Here is a 16,706-nt window from a genome sequence, read left to right on the forward strand (position 1 = left end):
AACTATAGGACATTTAAAAAAGGAATTGAGGGAGATACAAATAAGTGGAAGCATATACCATGTTCATAGATTGGAAGAATTAACATCATTATCATCATTAAAATTAACATCATTAAAATTTCCATACTACACAAAGCAATCAATAGATTCAACACGATTCCTATTAAAATACCAATGGCATATTTTACAGATCTAGAACAAATATTCCAAAAATTTATATGAAACCAAAAACACCCCAAATAGCCTCAGCAATCTTGAGAAAGAACGAAATTGGAGGGATCACAATACTGGATATCACACTATACTACAAGATCATTGTAATCAAAATGGCATAAGAACAGGCAGATAGCCCTAACTGGCTTGGCTCAGTGGATAGAGCATCGGCTTGTGGACTGAAAGGTCCCAGGTTCGATTCTTGTCAAGGACATGTACATTGGTTGGGGACACATCCCCAGTAGGAGGTGTGCAGGAGGTGTCTCATCGATGTTTCTCTCTCATCGATGTTTCTACCTCTCTATCCCTCTCCCTTCCACTCTGTGAAAAAAAAATCAATAAAATATATTTTTTTAAAAAAGAACAAGCAGAAAGATCAATGGAACAGAACAGAGAGTCCAGAAATCAACCACTTCTCTATGGTCAATTAATATTTGACAAAGGAGGCAAGAGCACACAATAAAGAAAAGATAATCTCTTCAATAAAAGATGTTGGTAAAATTAGACTTATACATGCACAAAAATAAAACTAGACCACCAACTTATAGCACACACAAGAATAAACTCAAAATGGATAAAAGACTATTAAATACAAGTTGCAAAACCATAAAAAAATCCTAGAGAAAATCATAGGCAGTAAAATCTCAGACATCTCTCATAGCAATATTGTTTGCTGATATATCTCCTATGGTGAGGGAAACAAAGAAAAATATAAAAAATGGGACTACATCAAACTAATAAGCTTCTGCATAGCACAGGAACCTATCAAAAAAAAAAATGAAAAGGACACCCACGGTATGGAATAACATATCTGCCAATGATACATCTGAAAAAGAGTTAATTTCCAAAATATATAAAGAAGTTATACAACTCAACACCCAGAACACAAACAATCCAAGTAAAAATGGGCAAAGGACGTGAATAGTCACTTCTCTGAAGAGGACATACAGATGATATAGAAAAAAGTGCTCAAAGTCACTAATCATCAGAGAAATGCAAATTAAAGTCACAACGAAATATTACCTCAGACCTATCAGAATGGCTACTATCAATAAATCAACAAACAAGAACTGGCAAAGATGTGGAGAAAAATGAACCCTCATGCACTGTTGGTGGAAATGCATAATGGTGCAGCCACTGTTGAAAACAGTATGAGGTTTCCTCAAAACATTAAAAGTGGAACTGCCTTTTGACCAATGATTCCAATTCTGAGAATATATTCTAAGACTCCGAAATACCAATCAGAAAGAACATATACACCCCTATGTTCATAACAACATTATTTACAATAACCAAGACCTGGAAACAGCCCAAGTGCCCATTAGAGATGAGTAGATTTAAAAAGTTATAGCACATTTACACAGTGGAATACTATATGGTGGTAAAAAAAAAAAGGAAGGAAATCAATCTTTTGTGACAGCATAGCTAGACCTGGAGATTATTATGCTAAGCTAAATAAGCCATCACAAAAGGATACATACCATATGATTTCACTTATGTGCGAAATCTAATGAACAAAATACACTGATAAACAAAATAGAACCAGAGGCATGGAAACATAGAACAAACTGACAGTGGCTAGAGGGGTGGGGGATAGGGGAACTGGATTAAAGAAGGTGATGAGATCCAAAGAACATATATGCATAGCCCATGACCACAGATAACAGTGTGGTGAAGATCAGGGGAGGGGGTGATGGGGGCTGGGTGGAGGTGAGTAAAGGGAGGAAATGGAGGATACCTATAATAGTGTCAAGAATAAATAATAAGTAAATAAATAATAAAACTATAGGTTATGCCTCTTCTAAAATAAAATGGATAACATTCACTCTCATGTGGGTTTAGAGAAATAGATTAAAGGCAGTGTAAACTGAGTTCCAGTCAAGATGATGAAGTAGGTAGACACTATGCTTGCCTCCTCCCATAACCACATCAAAATTAGAAATAAATTATACAACAATCAACATGAAGAACCATTAAAACTGGCTGAACAGAAGTCCTATAACTAAGAATTGGTAGAAGGGGTGGAGATTCAAAACAGGCTGGTACCACACTCACATGTGATGATGAGAATTAGGGGAGATATATCAGCTGCAGAGGTTCCAGGAAGAGAGAGGGGTCCCAACACAATGATGAGCTCTCCAGCCCAGGGCACCAGTGCCAGGAAGAGAAGTCCCCACAACATCTGAATATGAAAATCAGCAGGGAATCCATCCAACCTCATGAAAAAGAAGGCTGCTAGAAACCCAAATGTCCTCTTAAAGGGCCTATGCACTCACCTGCAGGTGCTCACGAGGAGAAACAGCCACTCAGGGGGCACTGTAAATTTACAGGGAGAAACTGAGTTTTGTGGCTTCAAGACGAGGGCTGGAGGGACAGCTACTATTATCCCTATATTGAGCCCTCCTCCCACATGGCCTGCAGTCAGGCACCATTTTCCTGTATTGAGCCCTCCCCAAACACAGCCAAATTTTAACCTGCATTTACATGGTGAAGACCATTCAAACTACCCTGGTGACTCCCTGAGACATCCCATCTCACCCAATTCACATACTACCAGAAGCGATTCCTAGGGCTAAGCTCTATAGGCAGCTGGCAGGCATCTCAGGGTGTCCTTTGGCTGAGCTTGTCCAGGACATTATTAAAATGTCCATACTACAAACCAGCCTTGGTTGATAGCATAGCCTCTCCCATGCATCTTCAGGCCCAGGACAGGCAGATAACACAGATTACTTAGTAGCTGCTACCAGGAAACCCTAGGCAGGACACAGGCAGCAGCTGACCTTCACCTGAACCAGATTTCCTCCCAAGAGAACCACAACTAATAAACCTGGTGGTTGGTTTCAGATCGCAACAGAGCACCACCAGATTAGCTCCACAAGTAGCACATACAAAGGGTGGTCTCAGTAGGCACTAGAGCCTGCTAGAGCAAATTCCACTCTATGTGGTAAGCCTCTGTACAGTAGCTTGTACATTGTGGTCATGGACAATATGTATAGCCAATCGACCACACCCACTGACGTACTAACAACAGGAGCTGCACACAACTCATACAAGGACACTCCTGAAACACATGGCTCAGGTGATCAGGGAGAGTGCACCAATGAGCCCTACAAGACACCTACTACATAAGGCAACCTTCCAAGATGGAGAAACATGGCAGATCTACCTAACACATAGAAACAAACAAAAAGAGGCAGCCAAAATGAAGAGAAAAAACATACATCCCAAATGAAAGAACAGAAGAAAACTCCAGAAAAAGAACTAAACAATAGAGGCAAGCAATCTATCAGATATAGTGTTCAAAATACTGTTTATAAGAATGCTCAAGAAATGTAGTGAGAACTTCAATAAACAGATACTAAACATAAAAAATAGAAAACATAAAAAAGAACAAGTCAGAAATGAAGAATACACCAGAAGGAATTAACAGCAGACTAGAAGAAGCAAAGAATCAAATCAGTGATTTGGGAGACAAGGTAGCAGAAAACACCCACTCAAAACAGCAAAAAGAATAAATTTTAAAAGGAGAACAGGGGAGACAAAATGACAGTGGAATAGATGGATGTCTCCCAAGCCTTGTCCTGAAGCAGATAGAACAAGCAACTAAATCGAATAACATCCACCCCAAATTGGCGAAGTAGACAGAGCTGGTGAGAGAATTCACAGCCAAGAAGGGCAGAGGACGCCTGGAGAATGGTAAAATCAGGGATCTGGATGGAAAGAACTGCAAGACCTCCGAGCCCAGAGGGTCAGAGGGAAACTGCACAGCACCAAGGCTGTGTCCCTTGGGACAGGCATAGCGTCTGACTGTGGAAAGGAGGTCCTCAGGACTGCAGGTGGCAGAGGATTCTAGATCTAGGTCCACAGTCACGAAAGACTGAGCCTAGAGGGGGCATTCTGGACGGCTGTCCAGGCCATGCTATGCCAGGGGGAGAGGGGCTCACAGTGGCGCAGCTCCTTCCCCTCTTTTTAGTCATTGCTTTTGTTCACTGAACCTAGTTCATAGGACCTTTCAAATATAGACTCTCACCCGTGGCTGAGGTGCAGGTGGAGGTATAGACTTGTGGAGTCTGGGGAGAGGAGAGAGTCGGGGAGGAGTAGCTGTGAGTCTGGTGCTGAGTCATACCTGACATGCGGACCTAGGCAGCCATTTTCTCCTGAAGGATAGCCACTTCCTGCAGTCTCCAGACAACCAATACAGCCACACCCACACTACACCGAGTGGCACAAAGGATATAAAAAAAAAATAAGAAAATAATCTGAATAGTCCCTGAGACTCAGGGACTGGCCTAAAGAGAGGCCTTCAGTCCCAGCAATAGAAAACTGAGAAGTGGCAGACAGTACAGAAGAGTAGGATCTTAAACCAGCCAAAGAAATGACACTTCACCTTTTCATTTTTATTTTTATTATATTTTATTATTATTTTGTTACATCTTTTTTTCATTTTTCTTTATTTTCATTTTTTATTTTCTATTTCTTTTCACATTATTTTTATTTTATCCTATTTTTTATTAATTAATTAATTTATTTATTTTTTCTTCTCTTTCTCTTCTTATCCACTCATGCTTTCTACTTCCTCTATATTGAACTGAGGTCCTCCTCATATTCATTCATCCAATTTCTTAACCTTACTTTCTGTATATAAGATTCTTCTCCCCACCCTCTTTACAATGTATTTGGTGTTTGTATGTTTTGGTCTATCTGTTTCTTCTCTGGTGTTTTCTCCCTACATATTTTTTTTTCCTTTTTCTTCTTTTTCTTTTCTCTTATACCATGTTTTCTCTCTTTGATATCATTTGTGCTCTCTTTTCTCTCCACTAATTCTCTTTTCTCGGGTGGTCACTTATGTTGAGGTTATTGGTGCCGTGAGTACATTTGTGTCTTGTCTTTGTGTCATGTCTTGTTGAGGTGAATTTTATCCTGTTTGGCCAATGTGGTAGAGAGTGAGCCACATAAGCAGACACCCAGAGAGGAGACTCCATCCACAAATGAGTCAATAACACTCCAGATCCAACTACAGAGGCAGGAAGAAGGCAGCAGTGAGGGAGAGAGCATGAATGAGTGAGGGAGCAAAAAAGGAATGTGTGGACATGTGTGTGTGGGGGTGTGAGTGAGGCACAGTTAGATCCTGCGGGACATTCGGGGGCAGGCTGACCTGGCTTACCTAACCAGGCAGCCTCTGTTACCAATGCAAACAATCCTGAAGCAGCTGGCTCTTCTGGAGAAGCCACACTTCTTTGAAGGGGAGAGCTGCTGTGACTGGGGTCCAACCTCATCTCCACCCAGTTTGCCCTCAGATAACACCCGGTACTCTATAGCCCACCTGCTGCTTCGTCTGAGGTCCCACAGTCACCGAGACTCCAGCCAACCCAGGCGCTGGCTCCTGTGAGTTCTGAAGCATGCTCCCCTCTGGCCAGACCAACGCTTAATTCCAGGGCACTGCAACCACACAAGCAGCAGCCTCTCAAGTAGCCTGCCCCAGTCCAAGGAGTGGCAGCCTCATGCAGCCTTCCCCCATCAGAGGAGCAGCAGCTGTGCAAGCTGCCTGCCCACATCTGAGGAACAGCAACTCTGCGAGTGACCTGTCCCCCTTTCTGAGGAGCAGCAGCCTCGTGCACAGCCCACTGCTGTTGGAGGAGCAGCAGCCTTACAAGTAGCCTGCCCATGTCCAAGGAGCAGCAACCATGTGAGCATCCCGCCCCCATCCAATGAGCAGCAGCTGCACAAGCAGCCCACCCCCTTCCTAGAAGCAGCAGCTGCATGAGTGGCCAGCCCCCATTGAGGAGCAGCAGCTCTGTGAGCAGCCCACCCCCATTCATGGAGCGGCAGCCCCACAAGCAGCCTGCCCCCGTCCGAGGAGCAGCAGTCTTGCGAGGAGCCCACCCACATCTGAGGAACAGCAGCTGCCCAAGCAGCCTGCCCCCATCCAAGGAGTGGTGGCCTCACGAGCAGCCCACCCCTGTCTAAGGAGCAGCAGTTCCACAAGCAGCCTGCTCCCATCCCAAGAGCAGCAGCTGCATGAGCAGCCTGCCCCTGTCCGAGGAGCAGCAGCTGCATAAGCAGCCTGCCCCTGCCAGCCAGAAGAACCACCACTGCTGAGCAGCACCCACCAGAGGAGCCACCACCAGCTGAAGAGCATTCACTGCAGTAACCACCCGAGGAGCAGCCCCTGCACAACTTGATACCTAGATCCTTCAGTGAGAGCAAAAATGGGGAGACAAAGAAATCCCCAAAGGAAAGAAAAGAAGGAATCACCAGAAAAGCAGCTAGTGAAATGGAGGCATGCAATATGTCAGAAAAAGAATTCAGAATAAGGGTCATATAGTTCATAAACCGGATGGATGAAAAAATCAACAACTTATGTAAGAATCAAGAAGAAATAAAGAGTGATATAGCTGCAATAAAAAACACCATGGAAAGTTACAATAGTAGACTAGGAGAAGTGGAGGACCAAATTTGCAAAAAAGAAGACAAGGAAGCAAAACACACCCAAGCTGAACTGCAATTGGAGAAAAAAATTAAAAAACAGGAGGAGAGCCTAAGGGAGCTTTGGGACAAAATGAAACGAAGCAACATACAAATAATAGGGGTTCCAAAATAATTGGAAGAGGAACAAGAGTTAGAAAACCTATTTGAAGAAATAATGTCAAAAAACTGAACTGATGTGGGGAAGAAAAAAGTGACACAAGCACAGAGAGTCCCAAAGAAAATGAACCCAAAAAGATCCACACCAAGACACATAATAATTATGATGGCAAATATTCAGGACAAAGAGAGAATCTTAAAAGCTGCAAGAGAGAGACAGAAAGTTATGTACAAGGAATCTCTGGTTCGATTATCAAATGATTTCTCAAGAGAAACACAACAGGCCATAAAGGAATGGAAGGGAATTTACAAAGTGATGCAAAGCAAGGGACGGAATCCAAGAACACTCTATCCAGCAAGGGTATCATTCAAAATTGAAGGGGAAATAAGGAGCTTCACAGATTTTTTTTTTAAAGGCTAAGGGAGTTTATCACTACCAAGCCAGCAATGCAAGAAATGCTAAAGGGACTGGTATAAAAAGAATAAATAAAAAGGGAAGAAGGAACACAGGCACAAAGAATAAAAATGTCTAGAAACAAGTACCTTATCAATAATAAATTTAAACATAAATGGACTAAATGCTCCAATCAAAAGACATCAAGTGGCTGAATGAATAAAAAAACATGACCCACATATATGCTGTCTATAAGAGATCCACCTCAGAAAAAGGGACTCACACAGATTGAAAGTGAAGGGATAAAAAAATATCTTTCAGCCCTAGCTGATTTGGCTCAGTGGATAGAGCATCAGCCTGCAGACTGAAGAGTCCCAGGTTCGATTCCGTCAAGGGCACATGCCTGAATTGCGGGCTTGATCCCCATTGGGGGATGTGCAGAAGGCAGCCAATCAACGATTCTCATCATTGATGTTTCTATCTCTCTTTCCCTCTCCCTTCTTCTCTGAAATCAATAAAGATATATTTTAAAAAGAAAGAAAGAAAAATATTTTTCAGGCAAATGGAAATGAAAAAAAAAAGCTGGTGTTGCAATACTTATATCTGATAAAATAGACCTCAAAGTGAAGGCCATAACAAGAGATAAGGAAGGCCACTTCATAATATTAAAGGGATGGATACAATAAGAGAATACAATCCTGGTAAACATATATGCACCCAATGCAGGAGCCAAGTAGATTTTTTTAAAATCCTGGAAGATAACAAGGGAGAGATTGACACCAATACAGTCATAGTAGAGGACTTGAATACCCCCTGGATAAATCCTCTAGACAAAAAAAAAAAAAAAAAAAAAAAAAAAAAAATCAGCAAGAAAGCAGCAATCCTAAATGACAAACTAGATCAGATAGACATAATTGACATCTTCAGAACATTTCACCCCCAAGCCACGGAATATATGTTCTTCGCAAGTGCACATGGGACATTTTCAAAGGTAGACCACATATTGGGAAACAGGCAAAGTCTCTCCAAATTCAAGAAGATTGAAATCATATTAAGCATCTTCTCAGATCACAATGGCATAATATTAGAAATAAACTACAATAAAAACAATCAAAACAATTCAAACACTTGGAAGCTGAATAGCATTCTATTAAACAATGATTTGGTTATCAAAGAGATCATATGTAATACCTTAATCAATAAAGAAATTTTTAAAAATATTTAAAAAACAAACAAAGAAGAAATTAAAAAAACATCATGGAAACAAATAACAATGAAAACACAACAATCCAAAATCTATGGGACACAGTGAAAGCAGTCCTCAGAGGGAAGTTTATAGCTCTACAGGCCTACCTCAAAAAACAAGAAAAAATGGTAATAAATCATCTAACTCTACAATTTAAAGAATTAGAAAGATAGCAACAAGAAAAGCCCAGAGTGAGCATAAGGAATTAGATAATAAAGACCAGAGCAGAAATAAGTGACATAGAGACCAAAAAAAAAAAAAAAGGTCAATGAAACCAAGAGCTGGTTCTTTGAAAGGATAAACAAGATTGATGAACCTCTAGCCAGGCTCACCAAGGAGCAACGAGAGAGGACCAAAGTAAACAAAATCAGAAATGAAAGAGACGAAATAACAGACCCCACAGAAATTCAAAGGATTGTTTAAAAATACTATGAACAACTCTATTCCAACAAACTAGCCAACCTAGAGGAAATGGACATATTCCTAGAAAAACATGACCTTCCAAAACTCAATCAGGAAGAATCTAAAAATCTCAACAGGCCGATAACTATGGAGGAAATTGAAGCAGTCATCAAAAAACTTCCAGCAAACAAAAGCCCAGGGTCAGAAGGCCTCACAGGGGAGTTGTACCAAACATTCAAGGAAGAACTAAAACCTATCTTCCTCAGACTATTCAAAGAAATTCAAGAGGAAGATACACTTCCAAGCTCATTCTATGAAGCCAGCATCACCCTAATACCAAAACCAGATAAAGACAACACAATGAAAGAGAATTACAGGCCAATATCCCTCATGAACATAGATGCCAAAATCCTCAACAAGGTTCTAGCAAATCCGATCCAGCATTACATCAGAAGGATCATATGCTATGACCAAGTAGGATTTATCCCTGGGATGCAAGAATGGTACAATATTCACAAATCAATAAACGTGATACATAACATGAACAAACTGAGATATAAATATAACATAGTCATACCAATTGACACAGAAAAAGCATTTGACAAAATCTAACACTCTTTCTTGGCAAAAACCCTTAGCAAAATGGCAATAGAGGGATCATACCTCAACATAATAAAAGCCTTATAGGACAAACCTACAGCCAACATCATACTCAATGGGCAAAAATAAAACCATTCCACATATGAACAGGAACAAGATAGGGATGCCCACTTTCACCACTCCTGTTCGACATAGTTCTGGAAGTGCTAGCAATTAGACAAGAAGAAGAAATAAGAGGTATCCAAATTGGAAAAGAAAATGTAAAACTGTCATTATTCACAGATTACATGATACTGTACATAGAAAACTCTAAGGACCCATGAAAAATTATTAGATTTAATAAATGAATTCGGCAATGTAGCAGGATAAAAATTAATGCCAAGAAATTTATGGAATTTTTATACACCAACAGTGAACTTACAGAAAGAGAGATTTTAAAAAATCCCATTTACCACTGCACCAAAAATATTAAGATACCTAGGAATAAACTTAACTAAGGTGGTAAAAGAGCTGCACTTGAAAACTACAGGACACTGAAAAAAGAGATAGAAGAAGACATAAACAGATGGAAGCACATACTGTGTTCATGGATTGGTAGAATCAACATCATTCAAATGTCCATACTACCCAAAGCAATCTGTAGATTTAATGCACTCCCCATTAAAATACCAATGGCATATTTCACAGTCCTAGAAAAAACTCTCCAAAAACTCATCTCAAATTAAAAAAAAAAGACCCCAAACAGCCACAGCAATCCTGAGAAAGAAGAACAAAGTTGGAGGGATCACAATACCAGATATCAAGTTATACTGCCAAGCCACTGTTCTCAAAACTGCCTGGTACTGGCACAAGAACAGACATATAGACCAATGAAACAGAACAGAGAACCCAGAAATCGACCCAAGCCATTATGCTCAATTAATATTTGACAAAGAAGGCAAGAGCATACAATGGAGTCAAAACAGTCTCTTTAATAAATGGTGCTGGGAAATTTGGTCAGATACATGCAAAAAAATGAAACTAGATCACCAACTTACACTATATACAAAAACAAACTCAAAATGGCTAAAGGACTTAAATGTAAATAAAAATCCTACACGAGTCCATAGGCAGCAAAATAGCAAACATATGTCATAGCAATATCTTTAAAGACACAGCTCCTAGGGCAATGGAGATTAAGGAGAATATAAACAAATGGGACTACATCAAAATAAAAAGCTTCTGCACAACAAAAGAAACAATCAACAAAACAACAGGAAAGCCCACTGCATGGGAGAACATATTTTCCAATGATATTTCAGAAAAGTGTTTAATCTCCAAAATTTGTAGAGAACTCATACAACTTAACAAAAGGAAGATAAACAATCCAATAAAAAAAATGGGCAAAGGATCTAAATAGACACTTTTCGAAAGAAGACATACCTTGGAATATAAATCTGAGAATTGAGTGGCAGAAAGAAGATAGTTGAGGTGAAGGAGGCAGGGGGAGTCATTATGCTAAGTGCAAACTTTCAATGACTTCCCTGTTTTCAGTCTAGCATCCCACTCCAATTCCAAGCTCAGCCAACCTCCAACCCAAAAGAACTCCTCCACCTTCACTTCTCTATAGAGCAAGCCTACCACCTACTGTTAAAGTTAGAATAGTTATCCTGCTGCACAGGCTGAGAGAAGGGATCTAAGAGTCTAAAAATGCTAATACAGACTTTAAACCAATCCTCCTATTTTTAGCTCCACTTTCTTTTAACTCCTGAGTATTTCATAGTTCTAACATGAAAATCTGGTAGTCTCTCATTGACTGCTTCCTCTCCCCATTCCTTTGCCCTGCTAAAGTCACTGTCCATCTGATGCCCATAGTCTGAAATAGTAAGCCCTTTTCCTCTGCTATTACTTCCTCTCCTAAGATGCTCTGTGGGTTTACATCTTTTCATCCCTTTACTGTTGCTCCAGTAGGATTTCTGCTGAGATTACTTTACTACAGCCATTTCCCCATATGCTTATATTATAGGATTACTGTTTATATTACAATTTACCTGCATACAAACTTCCACAGTATATTGGTCTCCTTAGAGAGACCATGCTTTATCTACTTCTCTATTTCTAACCCAAATACAGTGCCCAGCCAGAACATTCATGAGATAAATGTCTATAAAATAATGAATTTTTAAATCAATTTTCATTGTATGATTCATTTTATTATATGTTTCTCTAAAACAAGAACACTTTCCCCAGGCTTGAACAAATGCAAGGTGCTGGGCAATGGGAAAAGTTTTTCTGTATGGTCATGGGCATGTGGCCTTACATCATTGATTCTAGATTGGTAGACTAGAATGAACAAGGTATAATTTTCAAAATCATGATAATCACTTGGCCGGAAGAGTCCAAACCAGAATCAAAGAAGGAACGGAAGAGGTCAAAGCTAGAGAAGGGGTGCTAAGAATCAGTTTGAAGAGCGAAATATAAAGGGTATAAGGCCATAAATTAATGCGGTCCCTGAAAAATAAAAATACACTAGGCCCCAATTTATATGTGTTCATATGTGGCTTAGGGGCTACAGATATGAAAGTCTAAAAATACCAGGCCTTCACCTTGGCCAGATGGCGCAATTAGTTGGAGTGTCATCCTATACACCAAAAAGGTTGCGTGTTCAATTCCCAGTCAGGGCACATACCTAGACATACCTAGGTTGTGGTTCTGTCCCTGGTCAGGGTGGTACATATGGGACTACTTATCCATCTCTCTCTCTTCCTCTCTCTCTCTCTCTAAAATAAATAAAAATATATCCTCTGGTGAGGATTCAAAAATAAAATAAAGTAAGTAAAAGCACCAGGCTTTTAAACACCTACTTCCCCATTCTATTCATTCCTAGATTCTCTGGCCTTGACATAAGGCAAGGATGTTTCTTCTTCACACAGCTGAGACCCTGTCCCTAGGAAAGTCTATTTGAGCCTCAGCTTCTTATAAGCTGCTCTGGTGTCCAGGCTTTCTCCTGGCTAGGGCTTGGAGCAGGCCTGTGGTAGGGTCTATTTGTGGAGCATATCCTGAAAGTCCTGGCTGCATGGCAATGCCCCATGGGCTGCGTATGGTCACAAGAGATTGTAAGGAACACTGAGAGACAGGAATAATGTGAATGGAAATAATGATCATAGAAGGGGGGTAACTTTATAATTTCAGTGACTCAGGAAGAACTAGAATGCAGCTTTCCAGTTTCTTAAAGTGTAAGGTGATAGAGAGTTCATAGTGGTTGAATGTGTCTCAGTTGCCTATGGAATGGTTTCTGCTGGTGTGCAATAGTGTATCCGTTGACGTGTCGTAGCAGCTCCTGGTGTTGTATCCTATATATTTTTCTAGTGGATTGAGACTCCTGGTCAAAGCCAGAGTGAGGACGGCTACAGAGATACAGAACTAGGAGTGAAGGATGTAACAACTATGACTTAAATATCTGTTGGGTATTAGGACAGTATGTGGGCACCACGTAGCCTGTCATTTTATGCATACAGAGCACAGCATCAGAAGTACTTTCCAGTGACTCCTTTAAATACTCCATCTGGCTTATTAGTAGGTGCACATGAACTTAGAAGGCCTTAAAAAGTACAAGGTATAAACATGGCCCTCTCTCAGACACATCCTTGGAAAGGTCAGAAATAAATAGCTCTTAAGAAAAAGTGGGGCTGACTAGAGAAACTATAGACAAACTAGCACAAAGAACCAGAACCTAGTCATCTGTTTTATCATTAACATTTACTACAATGAAATTCAAAGGATATGCAGGGATTGACAAAGAAGCATAACCCTGGGCCAGCTAGCTTGGGTCCTAGATAGTTCTGTATAATTTAAATATTGAACTGATGCAATAAAATCACCAGAAATTTCCGGCCATCTTGGTTAAGTTTTATTTTTATTTTTTTGGAGTTTTATTTTTATTTATTTATTTTTCTTTATTGATGAAGGTATTACATATATGTCCTTATCGCCCATTGCCCCCCCACCCCTCCACTCATGCCTTCACCCCCTGGTGTCTTATATGCCCTCACCCCCTGGTTAGGCTTATATGCATGCATACAAGTCCTTTGGTTTATCTCTCCCCCTTACCCCCACCCTCCCCTACCTTCCCTCTGAGGTTTGACAGTCTGATCAATGCTTCTGTGTCTCTGGATCTGTTTTTTTCATCGGTTTATGTTGTTCATTATATTCCATAAATGAGTGAGATCATGTGATATTTATCTTTCTCAGGCTGGCTTATTTCGTGGTTAAGTTTCAAAGGAACCTGAAGCATGAAGAAGGCTGAGAATGTTCACATAGACTTTGTCAATGGGACATCTAAGTGGCTAGCAAACTAGTTAAACTATTGAATTAATCATAAAAGGGTCATTTCTGATTTCAGCAAGCACCTATTTGTTTGTCCTTGCAATAGGGTTCCAGAGAAACGTTAGGGTGACCAGGTACCCCAAGCAAAGAATCCCCTTGGTCTGGTGGTTGGGTCGTCCTAATCTTAGCGTGGCCAGAAAGAAGAGTACCTGTGCATCAGAACGAAGGGTTTCCTCTTGATCCAAGGCTGCTCTAGACTAGTTAGAGGCTGGGTCAACCTGTCTTATTCTGAGTGAAAGGCAGTCTGTTCTTAAAGATCACTTCATTTTTTTACTAAAGGCTCACAAACTAGTTGGTAATAAAATCTGTCGTAAAACAAAATTGCTAATCTGTCCTTTCACAAAGGACAGTATATTGCAGAAACTACAGATTAGTACATGCTTTTTCTGTTCTCTGCTTTCTTCCACCACTGAGAGCACCTCTGAGATAATGGTCAACTCAACAAACACTAATTAAACATCTACAATATACAAACATCTTCCTTGAGCAAAGAAGAAAAAGACCACCTTAAACCTTAAGGAGTGTGTACTTCAATAGGGGAATATAAAAATAAGTATAAGACAATGAATAAGCATTCTAGTAAAGATATAAATAAAGACTTATGGGAGCCCAGAAAAGATAATCCCAGCTGGAATTCTATGAAAACTAAATGCTTTAGTGATTTTGGGACTGTAGCTAAAAATTTTAATTAACTTAAAGTAATTTGGTTTTCTCTCTCTTTCTCTGATTTTATCTGTCTTTCTCTCTTACGCTGGACTTTAAATTCATCTCTATACTAACATTTCAATTTTATAAACCATTCTCTTTCTTGATTAAAGAGAACTAACTAAATGGCAATAAAGAACAAATCTATAAACTATCAGAACATAAGTAGCACTTTTTGAATATAAAAAAATATGTTTAGAATCTAAAATGTTTTGCCAATAAATTATAAGGATTGCTACTTCCACTGTAATTTCTTTAAAGGAATCCACCCATTGTGGCCACTTGCCTAGTGATTTGCAAATGTCTGAAGTAAATAGGTGCCTCAATTCTTCTTTGTCAAAGAAGCTAAAATTAAGTAATAGAGTATTAAAAACATAAAATAGAAGTTGAGTCAAAATTATATTTTAAAAGACTCCAGTAAAATTTAGAATTTCATCAGACGCTTGAGAAGAAATCAGAAGATAATTAACTGATAGAACTGTTACTGCACAAGTAAATTCAAAATAAAAAAAGGATCAAAAGAATTTTTTAAAAATCTGATTACACAGCCCTGGCCAGGTAGCTCAGTTGGTTAGAGCATTGTTCCGATATGCCAAGGTTGCAGGTTCGATCCTGTCGGGGCACATACACCAATGAATACATAAATAAATGCAAAAATGAATCTCTCTTTCTCTCTCTCTCTCTCTCTCTCTCTCTCTCTCTCTCTCTCACACACACACACACACACACACACACACACACACACACACACCCTTTCTCTTCCTCTCTGTATCTAAAGTCAATTTTTGACATTCTGGTTACACAAAAGAAAATAAATAATCATGGACAGTAATAGAGAAATGTAAATTAAGGAAGCTCAAGGCATCATTTCATAACAATTAAATTAGGAACATTTCTTCTTCTTGTGATAATACCAAGTGTGGTGAGGTTACAATATAACTGGCAACCTGCTGATAACATGCTTAAACTCTTCTGGAAAATATTATGGCAATAGATTGTAAAAGTAATACAAAATTCAGACTCACTAGCTCAAGAAACCCAACCTTGAGAATTTATCCTAAATAATTCAACCAAAGAATAAAATCTATTAATATGAACAAATTGTCAATAGTAATGTCAATAACAGAAGGGGAAAAAAACTGAAAACAACGTACGTGCTATGGACCAGTAATATCACAATTAGAAAGCAAGCTGTCTCCAGGTCTGTAGAGTGGAAATAGGACCAGAGGACTCTGGAGTTGGAGCTACAGGGCCAAGGAGCAGCTCCATGCACGGCATGAGCTGAAACCTGCAGTGAGCAACGGCTGACAACAAGAAGGGCAGAGTAGGAGGTGGAACAAGAGCTGAGCTGAACAGAAGAAATGAAGAAAGGTAAGAGAGGATGAAAATGAAAGCAAGCTACTCCTGCTGAGGCTAGACAATGGCAATATGAGTCCGCTGGGAAAGAGTTGGCATCTAATTAAAACTGCATTAGTATTGTGTATCAAGAGCTTTCTTCTTTATGGTTTTGTTCCTCTTGGTACTTCCCTAATTCTCCACAGTAAATATATGTATAATCAGAAAAAAAAAATATTTTTAAAGAGAAAATAAAACACAAAATCTAATCCTTGCTACTCTAAGTATATAGCCTTTCTACAAATTCAGACTCTTAGGCCCCACCACAGACCCAGTGAATCAGAATCCGAGGTTAACAAATCCACAGGTTAACAATTAACCCATGTGTAGGTTTTCATGCATTTTTATAGTCTGGGAAGTGTTCCTCTGGTCCCCACATATCCAAAGTGTGTGCTGTGTGAGAACCTACCGGGCTTTCCTGTAGCCTTTCTGGGTGAAGACATGTCCCCGTAGGCAGATGAGATGAACAAAAGGCTTCTTATGTCCTGAGACTCAGCAGAAGGTTTAACTAGTATCCTGAGGCCAGCACACAATCGTTCACCTGGTCAAACACACAATGCAAAGGATTTTCTCTTAGGCCACTGAAGTTTTCACAGCCTCAAAATATTGCTCATTTATTCGGTCACTGTCCCTCAGTGGCTTAGTTCTCTTAATGCCCTACTATGCTGGAATGAGTGCTTAGGAATACAGTATTAAATGGATATAAGAATTAACCAGAGTGTCTTCAAGGAGTTCATGTTCAAGCTAAAAGTCCTCACATAGGACAAGCATTGTTTCTTTTCTAATCCTTCCCATAAAGAC

General features: G+C 39.7%; 1 protein-coding gene across 1 annotated transcript in view; it reads right to left on the bottom strand.

Annotated features, from left to right (window-relative positions):
* PTPN20 (protein tyrosine phosphatase non-receptor type 20) overlaps positions 1-16,418 on the bottom strand; it is a 100,853-nt gene extending 84,435 nt beyond the window's left edge. Inside the window, exon 1 of the mRNA XM_008149139.3 lies at positions 16,315-16,418. Coding sequence (XP_008147361.2) covers positions 16,315-16,348 — 34 coding nt within the window. The 5' untranslated portion in view covers positions 16,349-16,418. The remainder of the gene's footprint in view (positions 1-16,314) is intronic.
* Positions 16,419-16,706: the final 288 nt, after the last annotated feature.

This window comes from Eptesicus fuscus, chromosome 17 (genome assembly GCF_027574615.1).
Source record: "Eptesicus fuscus isolate TK198812 chromosome 17, DD_ASM_mEF_20220401, whole genome shotgun sequence".
In the NCBI taxonomy this organism is placed as follows: Eukaryota; Metazoa; Chordata; class Mammalia; order Chiroptera; family Vespertilionidae; genus Eptesicus; species Eptesicus fuscus.